At 39.7% G+C, this 13,158-nt stretch overlaps 1 protein-coding gene across 1 annotated transcript; it reads left to right on the top strand.

The window, feature by feature from the left end:
* The first annotated feature begins 375 nt into the window (after positions 1–375).
* rabggta (Rab geranylgeranyltransferase subunit alpha) lies at positions 376–9,638 on the top strand. Its single transcript, XM_085265394.1, has 17 exons — positions 376–510; positions 837–873; positions 1,019–1,129; positions 1,799–1,923; positions 2,027–2,214; positions 2,362–2,619; positions 2,754–2,837; positions 2,934–3,016; positions 4,449–4,544; positions 6,075–6,180; positions 6,268–6,319; positions 6,404–6,492; positions 7,504–7,592; positions 7,694–7,810; positions 7,906–8,019; positions 8,171–8,258; positions 8,925–9,638. The coding sequence occupies exons 2-17, from the start codon at positions 871–873 to the stop codon at positions 9,071–9,073; spliced, it is 1,752 nt and encodes a 583-aa protein (XP_085121520.1). The 5' UTR covers positions 376–510; positions 837–870; the 3' UTR covers positions 9,074–9,638.
* The last annotated feature ends 3,520 nt before the right edge of the window (positions 9,639–13,158 follow it).

Genomic DNA, 13,158 nt, shown 5'->3' with positions numbered 1-13,158 from the left:
CCTTTCTCCTTTCTCTTTCCCTTCACCACCAACCAGTTGAAGGGGATGGTTCTGCCGGTGGTTTCTCCCAGTTACAAAGGGGGTTTCCCTTCCCACCGTCGCAAAGTGCTTGCTCACGGGAGTCGCTCGATTGTTGGGGTTTTCTCCCAAACTGTAGGTTTTTACCTCACAGTAAAGCGCCTTGAGTCGACTTTTGCTGTGAATAAACCTGAATTGAACTGAACTACACCGATCCTCTGTCTTATTTGACTTTACGCCTCATCCAGTCGCTTAGAGACTAGTGTCACCTTCTTAAGTGTCACCACCTTATGTGGCCCCTGTAACTCCGCAGCTGTGAGCCGTTTTCGCCACTAGAGGACAACGAAAGCGCGGCGGCTGTGCGAGAGCCTCTCAGTGACGTAGATGTCATGAGACGGAAGTGAAAAAATTGTAGTCGTTAGCACTCCTGATGGTGACATGACAAATCAAACTGCATTCTAAAACACACATTCAGCGTCAGTGAAACACCAGGTATGTATTTAATGGGATAGGTTGTGCTGCGTTCAGTGTACAGCGTTAATGAAGAAGTGTTGTATACCGCCGGTTGTGCTTAATCTGTGCTCGTTTCATTGAACTGAATGAGCCCAGCCCACAACGGAGCTAATTAGCATGCTAAGTTTACATTCAGTGATACTTGTATTCAGTGTTTTGGCATTACTGAGCACTGTATACCTGAATACTGAGAGCTCTTTACGTTAACTTGTTAAAGCTTCTGTGTCAGTCTGTCAGCACTTTGCTTCTGTATGTCATGTGAACATTACTCTGGCCTAAACATGACTGTCACCCCTCATAAACAGATTCTTAAAGAAGCCTCCTTCACTAACAGCAACGATGGTAAGAGATGAGCCATTTACTATACTTGTTCAAATCTAGGCATTTCCAGTGCATGTGGAATTACAGTAGGTCAATTATTTACACATTTAGCCAGCAGAATAAACTGTACTCTGCTGGTATATCCTTCTCTTTTTGCTTTTGACAGCATGGCAGAGTGAAAATTAAAACTACAGCCCAGCAGGAGGAGGAGAAAAGAAAGGAGAGGGAGAAGAAGCTCAAGATATACGTAGCAGCACGTGATGCCTGTTTTTCTAAGGTGGAATATTAAATTTCCCTTATGTTTTAGTAGCAATACTGCAGCATGTCTTTGGGTTAGTGTAGGGGTGTCAAACATAAGACCTGGGGGCCAGAATCAGTCCAGCAAAGACTCCAATGTACTCCACTTGATTACACCAACATTAAGTAATAACTAAACAATTAAATGACAGAAAGGTTTTTCACCTTTTTTTTTCTTTTACAGTGGGTCTTTTAAAAAGGAGAATTTTCTGTAAAGAACAGCAATTTTTTTTAAATCATGTACAAAAATTGGGGGAAAAAATCAAAAGATTTTGTTAAAATTCTGCTTCTCTTTATTTATATCTTATGAACTAAATGTGAAGTTACTTCTATACATTGACAGAAATTTGAGTTCCATAGGTGGTTGGTCAGAACAAGGAAAAAACCAATTCAATTTTGTCCACATTTGGATATCAGCCCCCTTTTATCCCTTTCTAAATTTTCATCTGTCTTCTAATGTAGTCATCTTTTAACAGTTGTAAATAGTTAACTAATGGACAGGATTTAAACTTAATGTGATATTCATATGTAAAATGTTTTTGTGGCTCAGGTGTGTGTCTTTAACAGATAAAAATGTGTTGTGTTTTTCTCCGCCTGCTTTTCACTCCATGTATTTTCCTCACCCTCCTCACTTTCTCCTGTTTGACAGAGAAATGAGGGTATCTGGGATGATGAGGCTCTTCAGCTCACCCAGCAGCTCCTATCATCCAATCCTGACTTTGCAACCCTGTGGAACTACAGAAGAGAAATCCTAATGCACCTGGAGACTGTGAAGTTAGTACTCACAGATTCATAGTTGAATCCCTTTTTACTGAATGGTAAGTCATTTGCGGTGTCACAGGAGAATGACGATTTTGTTTCCCAATATCCTCTGCAGAGACAAAGATGAAGTGCAGAAGATTTACGAGGCTGAGCTGTCGTTTACTGAGTCTTGCCTGAAAGTGAACCCAAAATCTTATGGCAGCTGGCACCACCGAGGTTGGGTCTCCGCCCGTTTGCCTCGACCGGACTGGGCCAGGGAGCTGACTCTGTGTGATCGCTGCTTGAGCCTGGATGACCGCAACTGTGAGTGGGAGAAAAAAATAAAAAGGAGCTGAATGTTAAAGATATGTAATAATGCATTTTTTTAAAAGTAATCGATCTAAACCTTGTCCTTCACTACATTATTTTTACTCATGTTTCTGGCATGTTCTGTGTTTCTGTCTTGCCCAGTCCATTGCTGGGATTACCGCCGAATGGTTGTAAAGATGTCTGGCGTGCCTGTAGATCAGGAATTGGCATTTACTGATCGTCTTATTGGCTCCAACTTTTCCAACTACTCCAGCTGGCACTACCGTAGCACCCTTCTGCCTCTGCTTCACCCAGAGTCTCCAGAGCCCCCTTCACCATGCCGTGAGCCTCCGCAGTCCTCCCCCCCACCTTCTCCTCAAACCCATTCCCATCGGGTCTGTGAAGAGCAACTACTAAAAGGTAAACTGCAGTTCCCAATAGCAACTGATAGGGGGCAGTGTAAGTCTTTATTATCCTTAAGTAAAAGGTGTTATTTTGCAAATGAAGTCAGATTGTATATTCTATTACAGTGAAATTGTATTAACTACTTTCAGAATATGAGCTTGTACAGAACGCTTTCTTCACTGACCCTAATGACCAGAGCGCGTGGTTTTACTATCGCTGGCTGTTAGGCAGAGGTATGTCTATTGGTCGTAGTGTCTGTAAGTATGAACGAGAATACATTTCAGCTTTGCTGTACTTTGTAAATCACAAGTTCTTTGTCTTTTTAACAGCGGAGCGTGAAGAGATGATAAGCTGTGTGTATGTGAATCGGGATGAGGAGAGAGTGGCTGTGGCCTTCTCCAGGCCTGTGAATGTCAGTATCTCCACTTTTTCTTCACTTAGAAAATGCTGTAATGGAATTCAGGATGAGCTGTTCTTTATTTTATTTTTTTAATAAGGTGACCTAAATAAATACCCTGGTGACCTAAATAAATATAAGAAATTAAATGTGACAATATTCTAAAGTAGACTTGCAGATACATTTTTTTCACATAAGTACTTTAATTTGTCCTTTTAGAAAATTATATACTCTTTTTTTTTTTTTAATTTTTTTTAGTTAGTTAGATGTTGTAGATTTGTGATATGTAAGGGTATGAATATGCACTCACCATCTACTTCTTTAGCTACACCTTGTTAGTACTTTTTCCTCCAGAATTCCCTTAAGCCTTTATGAAACATTCAAAAAGGTGCTGGAAGCACCTTCTCAAAGATTTAGGTCTAAAGAAGTCTATAGAGTTGCTGCAGATTTTCTGGCCACTCGTCAGTGATATGAATCTCCCGTTTCCTCACGTCTCAAAAGTTGTTTTGGTCTGAGATGTGACTGTGGAGGCCATTTCAGTACAGCGAGCCTCCTGTCATCTTCAGGAAAACAGTTTGAGATGATTTCAACTTCATGATACGGTGCGTTATGTTGGTGCAAGCAACCATCACAAGATGGGTACACTGTGGACATGATGGGACGAACTCAGGTGTTTAACAATGTTCCTTTCCACTAAGGGATCCAAGGTGTGCCAAGGAAATGCCCCCCAAACCATTACATCACCATTACCAACCTGCACTGTTGGTACAAGGCAGAATGGATTTGTGATTTCATGTTGTTTATGCCAAATTTGAACCTATCATATGAATATTGTAGCATATATCAAGACTCATTAGACCAGGCATGTTTTTTATTTGCCACTTGTCTAACTTTGGTGAGTCTTTGCAAATTAACGTTGCCTTTGTATCAACTTGAAGCTGTCTGAATTTTCTATTTTTGAGACCATTCACTACGAACTCTAGAGATGGCTGTGCAGGAAAATCCCAGTGGACCATTTCTTTTTGAAAGACTTACACCAGGCCGTCTTGCACCAACAACTTTGGTACTCAAATAGGTGTCACTTAAAAACACGTTTCAATTTTAACTTGTGGTCTTGACCATGTCTACATGCAGTGAATTGCTACCTTGTGATTGGCTGATTAGATGTTAGCTAAAAAAGCAACTAAGCAGGTGTACCTGATGAAGTGACTGGAGAGTGTAGATTTAGGTATTCATGATGTGCATATAATCATGTGCAAAGTGGAGTTTGTGTGTGAGCAAGAAAAGAGTTTTCCTCTGCTGTCATGGAGACTGTGACAGTTTTGGAAAAGTGAAGACTGGTAAGATGTGTCTGACCAGTTTTTTGTTGTTTTTTTTAAACAAAGTTGCCTTCATATGGTACCCTGTCTATTCTTGGTGAACGTTCTCCCTGCTTTTGTCCTGTCAGGCGCAGTCAGTCGGCTTGTTCCTCGTCCTTGACGGTCAGCCCCAGAGAGTGGAGTGGAGGAGTGTCCATCCGCGCTTTAAACAGAGCCCTGTCTGGGTATCCTTTTCCATTGTGACTTAAAACTGACAGGTTACCCCTGCAGAGAATAAGAATACTTTTCCTGGTGTGCTGCTGATTGAACAGCATACTGGTTTAGCATTCTGCTCTTATCATTCTGCACGTACCTCATGCTGCTAAGACTCTGTGGTATGTGCATCAAGAGAAAAGGTTTCATCATGAAACTTTGATCAGTGCACTGCAGTGGAATGTTATGTTGGCTTTAGCACATTAGTGAAGGGAGTTCCTTGTCAGAGTGCTTGTCAGAGTTTAGTAATACATGACATCATGTTTAGACTGACTATTAAAGTTGATAGCTGAAGTTAATACTTTTGGAAAGAGTATCTCTAAGATTAGCTTTGTTTCTGACCTCAGAGGCCAAGCTAACAAGATGGAAAAATGGTTAAAACTCCAACTGTATTAGTATGTAGAACAACTTCATTGCTTTATGGTTCATTGGCACTAGAGTAAAACTAGGATGGCAACCTCCTGGCGACTGGGAAAAATTGGTGGTTGCCTGGGATTTATTCAATACCAACTGGTTGCCTAGAGGTTAAATGTCAAGCAGCTTTAACCTTGCACAGGTTTGCTTGATGTGAGGCAACCTTATTTATAGTTTTAGTACCACAACAGGTCACATTGTAAATGCCAATGTGAACCAATTCAATCACAAACTGTTAGCAGACTCATTCCATCTTATTACCACTTTATCACTTATATATATTTTTTGAAGATGGCAGCTGACAACAAGCAGTCACAGACCACCTCTGTCTTGTCTCAGTCTCAAACTACTGGTTTTCCTTGTGTGACTGTAGAGTTACCTTTACATTTGGGTGAAGAGTAGGGAAAAAGCAAATACCAGTACCATACAAATTGATACATGTTTCCCGGTAAGCAGTTAAAAGCAATGGGAGTGGCATATAAGGAGAAAAACTTTGGAGTAATAATCAGGATTTTCTTCTAAGTGTGCAGTATGTAACACATTGGTCGTAAGCAATGTGTAAGTGGGCACACTTAACACTGTCTTCATAGGGTGATGGCATTTGCACAGTAGTCATGGAAATGACCCTCATTGATATGCAAGCTCAGTAATTAGTAAAATGTCCTCGATATCTGTCATTCACATCCATATTCATTCACAGTTCCACGTGAATATTTTATTTTTTAAACCAGATGCAGTCATTCGCTCAGAAACAGGAGTCTTCTTTACCTTAGGCTGCTTCTCTCTTTGGTATATTCTAAAATGTTTTGTCTGAAACAAAGTGCTCAGTGCTCTTTGTAAATCTAAATGAACTTATTAAAGCCTCAATAAAGTTTGGAGATTTAATATTTTAGTCATAATGCCTAGCTCTACCAGGTTGCCGTATTGGCCCTGGAAATCAGCCATGGACTTAGTATGCACACTCACACTGTGGGCCTGCGCGGGTTTGCTTTAAAGTGACTAATTTATGTTCAAATCAAATACTTCCGTTTCACTTTTGGAATACATAATTCATGTTTGGAGGTTTTCTCTCCTTAGCAAAGGCTTAGATATGCAATCTGCCTCCTGGAACGATTAGCGACATCACCAATGAACGCAACCTGACTGTGCACTGGACTGAAAAACACACTCATAGGGACTGTGCTCTCTACACAGGTGACACATATACATATCTACCATGTTGTGTTCTTTGAAAGGCAGGATGATGACCTTCATGACACTGTGAACATTTAACTTTCGTAGGTCGAACTGAGAGTTGGTGTAGGGACTCTGCTACAGATCAGGAACTTTTCAGGTACTTTTGTTTTTGGAACAACTGAAACATTTTGTAGTTGGCCTTCTTTAGGGATTAGGAACTAGATATGGTCTTTTTTTGCAGGAGCGAACTTTCAGTAGAAAAGACTTCTGTGCTACAGTCGGAGCTACAGTCGGTCAAGCAGCTACAAGAATTGGAGCCACTCAATAAATGTAAGTGCTTTTTCTTGTATGTTACAGGGTTTACAGGAAATCACCAGCTTCGCACAGAAACAGATCTGTGGCTCTTTTTTTACAATGTGTGCATGTGTATGAATTTTGTAAAACTCAGCAAAGCCTCGATTCAGACAGGCCACAAAGTTGAGCTCAGCCCACAATCAGCTGATAACAGGTGATCTAAAACAGGAGCCCATATCAGCTGAGACCAGCTGAGAAATATCACATAAAGTGTGCTATTTTAGGTGTTTTAGCCTGCCTACCCTTGCTGCTTGTTCTTCAAGCTGCTTTGCGACCTGCATTCACCCCTGTTTTTCACGCTGTGCCCTACTTATGCAGCCTTTATGTCCTTGTGCTTGCAGAAGCGATCCCCTGCCTCAGGCTTTTCATGTATGCGTGCAGAATGACAGATCAGAGCAGAACAATAATGCTAAATGTGAATCTGATTCCTGCATAATTAAGAATATGGCTTTGTTGTTGTTTTTAAGTACTAATCTCTTGAGTAATTGTTCTCTAAAAGAAGTGGAGCCCACTGGTAGGGCATAGAGACACTACTTGGGCTGACCCTGGGGAAAACTATGGAGTGAAACTAACTAAAATAAATATGATTTGCAGGAAAAACACACAAGCAAATGTTTGCTGATGCTATCTGGTTGACCTTTACGTCACTAAAGTCAATTTCTATCCATTTGTGTTGTCATTGATAAAAAATTGTGGGGTGTGAGTATTTTTTTCAGCTTCTGAAATGGAGAATCTTTAAGAATCTCTGGCCTATAAACATAATTACATAATACATTAGCATTATAACTGTGTGCAATGTGGTTGCGAAACTTTGCAGGTGTGTAGTTGACATTTTCATGAAAGGCAGCTTTGATGATGGGAGTTAAGGAACGTATTGGTGAGATGGTGTGCTTGTTCCCATTACAAGATTAGGTTGAGTATTGAAGTTTGATGTTGCTGGTGATAAAGGTCTTATACAACCACTGACTGCTAGCTTTGCCTCGGCAGGGTGCTTACTGACCATTATTCTCCTGATGAGGGCACTAGACCCTCTGGGATACGAACAGGAGATGCTTGCTCATTTTAGAACACTCAAAGTGAGTATAAACCACATACAGTACAGTATATGGGACTGGCAATAAATGCATTTGTCTACAATGCAGTCAGCAATCACTAATTCAATGGCTTCATTCACTAGGAAGTGGATTCCATGCGCTCTGCATATTACAGTGACCTGTGCAGCAAGTTTATGATTGAAAACACCATCCTGAAAATGGAGTATGCTGAAGTGCGCGTCTTCAGCATTTCTGACAAGGTTGGGTCAGAATAACAAGACATCAGATTTCCCTGAAACCTTTTTTGCTGATTAGGGAGGTGCTTAAATTTGATTTCTTTTTTTCTTTGTAACAGAACCTGACCACTTTATGCCACCTGGACCAGCTGTTGTTGGTTACCCATATCAATCTGTCCTCTAATCACCTGCAGCGGCTGCCTCCTCAGTTTGCCATGTTGCAGTGTCTCGAGGTGATGAAGCTGCAATTGAAATCCAATTTGCTCTCCTGCATGGACAGTGATTTTTTTCCTCTTTTGTGTCTGCACCAATAGATTAGAAAAGGAAAGACAGATATTGATGAAATTCTTCTCCTGCAATTCAATGACTTCTTCATATTTGCAGGTCTTGGAGGCTGATAACAACGCCATAGAAAACCTGGAGGGAGTTTATCACCTTCCCAAACTGGAGGAAGTCCTCTTGAAAAACAACAGTATCCTTAAGTTAGTAGTGTGTTCTGGATCTCCAGTCATCCTTCAGAATTAGTGTCATAGGGATCAGTTTATATTGTCTGTTTGTCTTTTCACAGGGAACTAGTGACTCAAGAAATGCGTTAATCAGTTCTGAGTGGCTCAGTGCTTCAAAACAATCCTGTAAAGAGTGCGAACAGCTGATGTAAAAGACACGCTACGCACTAAGATTGTGTTTACAGCATTTAGAAAATTGCACTTTTAACAAGACTCTTCAGCTCAATACATGAATAATTTATTTTACCTACGTCTGAATCGATCGGGTAAATAAAAACAGCACCGCAATTTCACCGAACAAACAGCATCATTAAGAAGCGAAGAAACATTTAACAACACATCATCACCACAGACTCCCTCCTCTTCATGCTTCACTTCCCCTGCTACACTTGGGAGGAATTAATGTGATTTGCAGGTTATGATGAGGATAGTTACTGTTTTTCTTTTTTTCCTCTGGCAATCACAGTTGCTATTTTTAGAAAAATGAATTTATATCTCAGTGTCATATTTGTCATTTAGATCTTACTTTTTACACCGGTGCTTGGAATATGTGCATCAGAGCTCATGTTACTCATTGTTACTGATGTTACCACAGCACACTGCAAGGGATTTTCATTAACTCAAACATGCAGAAATCTCTACATTGGCAGATCTTCAGACGTTGGCATCCTGCCCCAAGCTGAAACGCCTTGACCTCCGTGGAAACCCCGTCACTCAAACGGCCAATGTCGAGTCGGAGTTAGCCGAACTGCTGCCCTCAGTCACAGACCTCCTGCTCTGATCCAACGCAGGGCAGGAATCACTGCCATCTTTGTTCTGTCGTTCAGTTGTCCTTCACGTTCTGAGCGGTTTTTGGTGGTGAGTGGGTGTCATCTTGTGACTGTGTCTGTTCCACCTGTTTTGGAAAAATGTCAGTCACAGTGAACCCTGTTGGTCTGAAAGCCTCATACTTCGGAGCAAATGTCAGAACCCTCTCTAGCATCTTCAGCAAAAAGTCAACATTTCTGTGTGTGTGTGTGTGTGTATGAGTGAGTGTGTAATAACCAATGTTGCATTTCTTTGTTTGTGTGTGTGTACAAATGTCTTTAATGCAACAGACCAGTGCATGCAGAAACATTAATAATGAAGTAAACTAATTATGGATTGGCAGCGATGATGGCTTATTGCTTCCAAAAGTTTAATGGCTGACTTTAAAGAAAACGTTATACTGGGTGATCAGAGTATTGCATCACTCTCTACAGATTTTTTTTAAGGTCGGTTAATGCATTTGATTTATGACATTATACTGTTGCACAGTAAGTCACAGATCCAGTAATAAACAGCACACATTGTGTCACTGCCTTCCAGTAAGCCTCTTGTGACTTTTTTCCACTGAAAGAAAAATGCATGCCTTAAAGTAAAGGTTCATAATGGTTAACTCACATTTTGATCTTAACTGTCTCATTTCTGTAATACTGGTGAGGATGTGGTGGAGCTCAACTACAATGTAAAGTACCAGCCAGACTTTCTTGGTCTTGAACAGTAGTTCGATAATGCAGTTTGGCAGGTATACAACAACATTTTTGCTCCACCAAGGTGATTTCAAAAACATTATTAAATGAAAGCTTGTGTCATATATATCAGGATGGTGTGTAGGGTATCCCTAAAGATTTTTTGTAAAGAATGAAGAAGTGGGAAGCTTAAAAAACATCTACAGTGAAGAGTATATGAAAGTCATGTCCTTAAGAAATATCCAAAAATCCAGCAAAGACCTGACACAGGAGAGGTGCATCTGGCCTTTAGTTGATTCATCTACTGTGTGCTGAAGTCAATCACACAAGAAATGGATTGAGAATAGCTGGTAGCAGGTCTTAAGGAGTGATGAATAAAAAATTTGGACTCACAAGTTTTTGTCAGTATATACACAGGACGCCAGGAAATAGGTATAAGGGTGTGTCTACCGTCTGTAAATCATGGTGGAGGTTCTGTTATGGGGCTGAATTTCAGCCAGTGGCTGAAAAGCACAGTTAATTGAATTATGAATGCAGATAAGTATAGTCAGATTTTGAGCCACCATGCAAAAAAGCATCTATTTGGCGACGACTTCATTAATAACGGTGATCTCAAACACACTGCCAAAGCAGTAGACTCATACCCAGGGCACAGGCAAGTATTAAAGCAGTATGGGATCATTTTAACAGGAATTGGGGGGAAAAGTCAGCCAACATCCCAAAAAAGAGCGTTAAATGTCTTTCAAGACAAAAAAAAAGTACTTACTCTAAACTCCCGAAATCTTCATTTTAAAGCCTTGGTGTTTAGTTTTTCTTTTTTACCCAGATGTGGCCATATTTAGGAGCAGTATTTATTAATTATAAACTGCCAGGTGCATAGTGGAAATGACCATACAAAAGAAATATCCGACTCACTGGAACTGGAGCAAAGACTTTTTAGATGTGCTGTACTTGGGTTGTGCATGTTATTTGTCAGTTAACTCTATTACAGAAGCTTTGAAATGCACCACAGGTATAGAACGTTCAGTTCTGTGACTCCAATTAGCAAAGGTGACAGGGTGCAGAAAGGGTTGGGCTTCAGCTGCCAGTGCTGCCACACCTGTCAGTCAAGGTGGCCAAGGCTAACTTTAAGTCTAAACTAAATGAAAGCAGGTGGATTATAAAAAACAGAGAAAATAGCTATAGAGACCAAAACAGTTGTATTTGTCCTCTTGTTTAATTGTTTTACTTGGCTGCAAATATATTTTTTCTAATGTAAAGCTGGGCACTTAAACATAGAGTCTATATTATTCTTGGATGAACTTCAAATCCAGAAGCACCTAAATTTCACACCCAACTGGAGGTCTGAGCAATCTTTAGGAAAATTAAGTAGATATTATACTCCTTCCATTGATCATTTTTTTCTTTTTGAGTAGGCTTATATGACAGGCCTGAAAAAATATGTATCTACTTTTATGTATGATTCCAAACTCAGGTGTGCCAGAGCGACTAGCAGTGTGTCACCCGGTCCACCCTTAACTGATGCCACCTTCATTGTTCATTTGTTTGCCTTTTCGAGTGAAGAGCTGGGATTTTGCAACACATCAGGTTTGTTTGACTGTGATGTCATTTTTAAGAAGGAATTGCATTAGGCGAAAACTTTTCTTTGGGAGTGTCTAAAAACAATAAAAGAAGCTGAGAAAAAATTAGAAACATGGCACACCTTTGTACTCAAAGAAATGTTTGTCATAGTCACTGTCAGCCTGGCACCTCTTGAAGGTTATGCTGCACTCAAAAAGCTGTAAGGAGTTTTAGGCATTCAAGCTGTGATTGTAACTTACAATGCAACTGTTCTTTCCCCCTGGCAGCTGTCTCTGAATTGGCTAAGAAGTATAGACAAGATACGTATATAGCTGCACATTATGCCTACTTGACATTAATTGTTACATGTACGGGCTTTTAAAGTTAGGTTTAGGGCAAGGTTGTGCTGCTAGTTTACCTCCGCTACTAGTTACCTTAAGAGGGCATTTCAAGACCCTTACCAAATTAGTATGTAATGTGAAAGTGTGTCTGGGCAAAGTCAAAGACAGTTATGGTTTCAGAAATTCTTCAGAAACTGAACATGTGTGTTTTTGGATATTTCTTAAGGACATGACTTTCATATACTCTTCACTGTGTGTCTATTTTATATAGGAGAGAGCTGACAGAGTTCAAAGAGGACTTTAATTCTTGGCCTTGGCAACAGTGAAATAGTAAAACAGCATAAAGTCATTATGTATGGTACACATAAGGAACAGATTTCATACAGAAGCACACGTTTTCTTATCATTTCTTTAAATACACAGACTAGTTGTTTGGTGTTTTTAATATAAATTTAATGTTTATTACTGTTGATTTCATATTCTTATTTATAAATGGTATTACAACAATTTTTTATGATAGTGGCGAGGATAGGCTTTAATCGTTGTAATGGTAGTACATGTATCTAAGTCCGAAAAGGTCCAAAATTCTTATCCCGTTTTCACCTTCAAAAATATAGGTAAAGTTTTCCAGCATGTGAGATCATCTTCTACCGTTTTAAGAAGACAAATGTATTTTACCTGTACCCAGTCTGAGAGATCTATACCTAAATATCTAATGTTACCTGACTGTAGTGAAGTGGTGAAGGTGTTCTGAAAATTACAACTTAGAGGCAGAAGTTAATTGAAATTCACAACTAAGCATTCAGACCACGAGTCTGCTTCCTAAAACTGACTGACGGGGTATCAAAAAATGAAATAAAAAAAAAAAAAAATAATAATAATAAAAATGAAGAAAAACACACTCTCCCTGGTCTCTGAAACATTAATTAAGGATTAATCATCCATTTATTATTGTCACATAGGTTATGCATATGGTTCAAATAGATCTGCAGTTGAAAATTTATGAGCAAATTCTCATCCTGGGTCAAAATTAACCTGGACCATATGCAGGCATCAAATATGAACACTATGTAAGGGTTATAACGGTGTTATGTTTTCATCTTCATGTAAACAATTCTGCAGTCATACAATGATGTCACAAGCTGTTAACATGAGCATTTTTCCATGCCTTAAAGCTAATCAAGATAATAATCATCACATCATTTGTCAGTCTTGTTATTATTAATCTGCTGAGCAACATGAAAAGTTGGAAATCAATGAATAACCCCCCGCCCCCAATGTAAACTCCTGAAAGGAAGGTTTTGGGAGCCTCTTGAATCGACTGATCATCTCAAGATCTACTTTAGCACGGCAAAGAAGTTTCTGCTTTGCCTGTAATGCTATGCTAAATGCCTTTCACTGGTAAAGTACTTTTAAAGCTTAACAGTCCAAAGTGCTTTAGAGTGTGTTTCTCATTCAACCTTTTACACCCACAC

Source organism: Mchenga conophoros, linkage group LG23, assembly GCF_057382185.1.
Source record: "Mchenga conophoros isolate Kocher_MC1m ecotype Shallow Benthic linkage group LG23, M_conophoros_male_GT1.1, whole genome shotgun sequence".
In the NCBI taxonomy this organism is placed as follows: Eukaryota; Metazoa; Chordata; class Actinopteri; order Cichliformes; family Cichlidae; genus Mchenga; species Mchenga conophoros.
The sequence above is the reverse complement of the archived record's forward strand: the minus strand, read 5'-3'. Positions and strand labels throughout refer to the sequence as shown.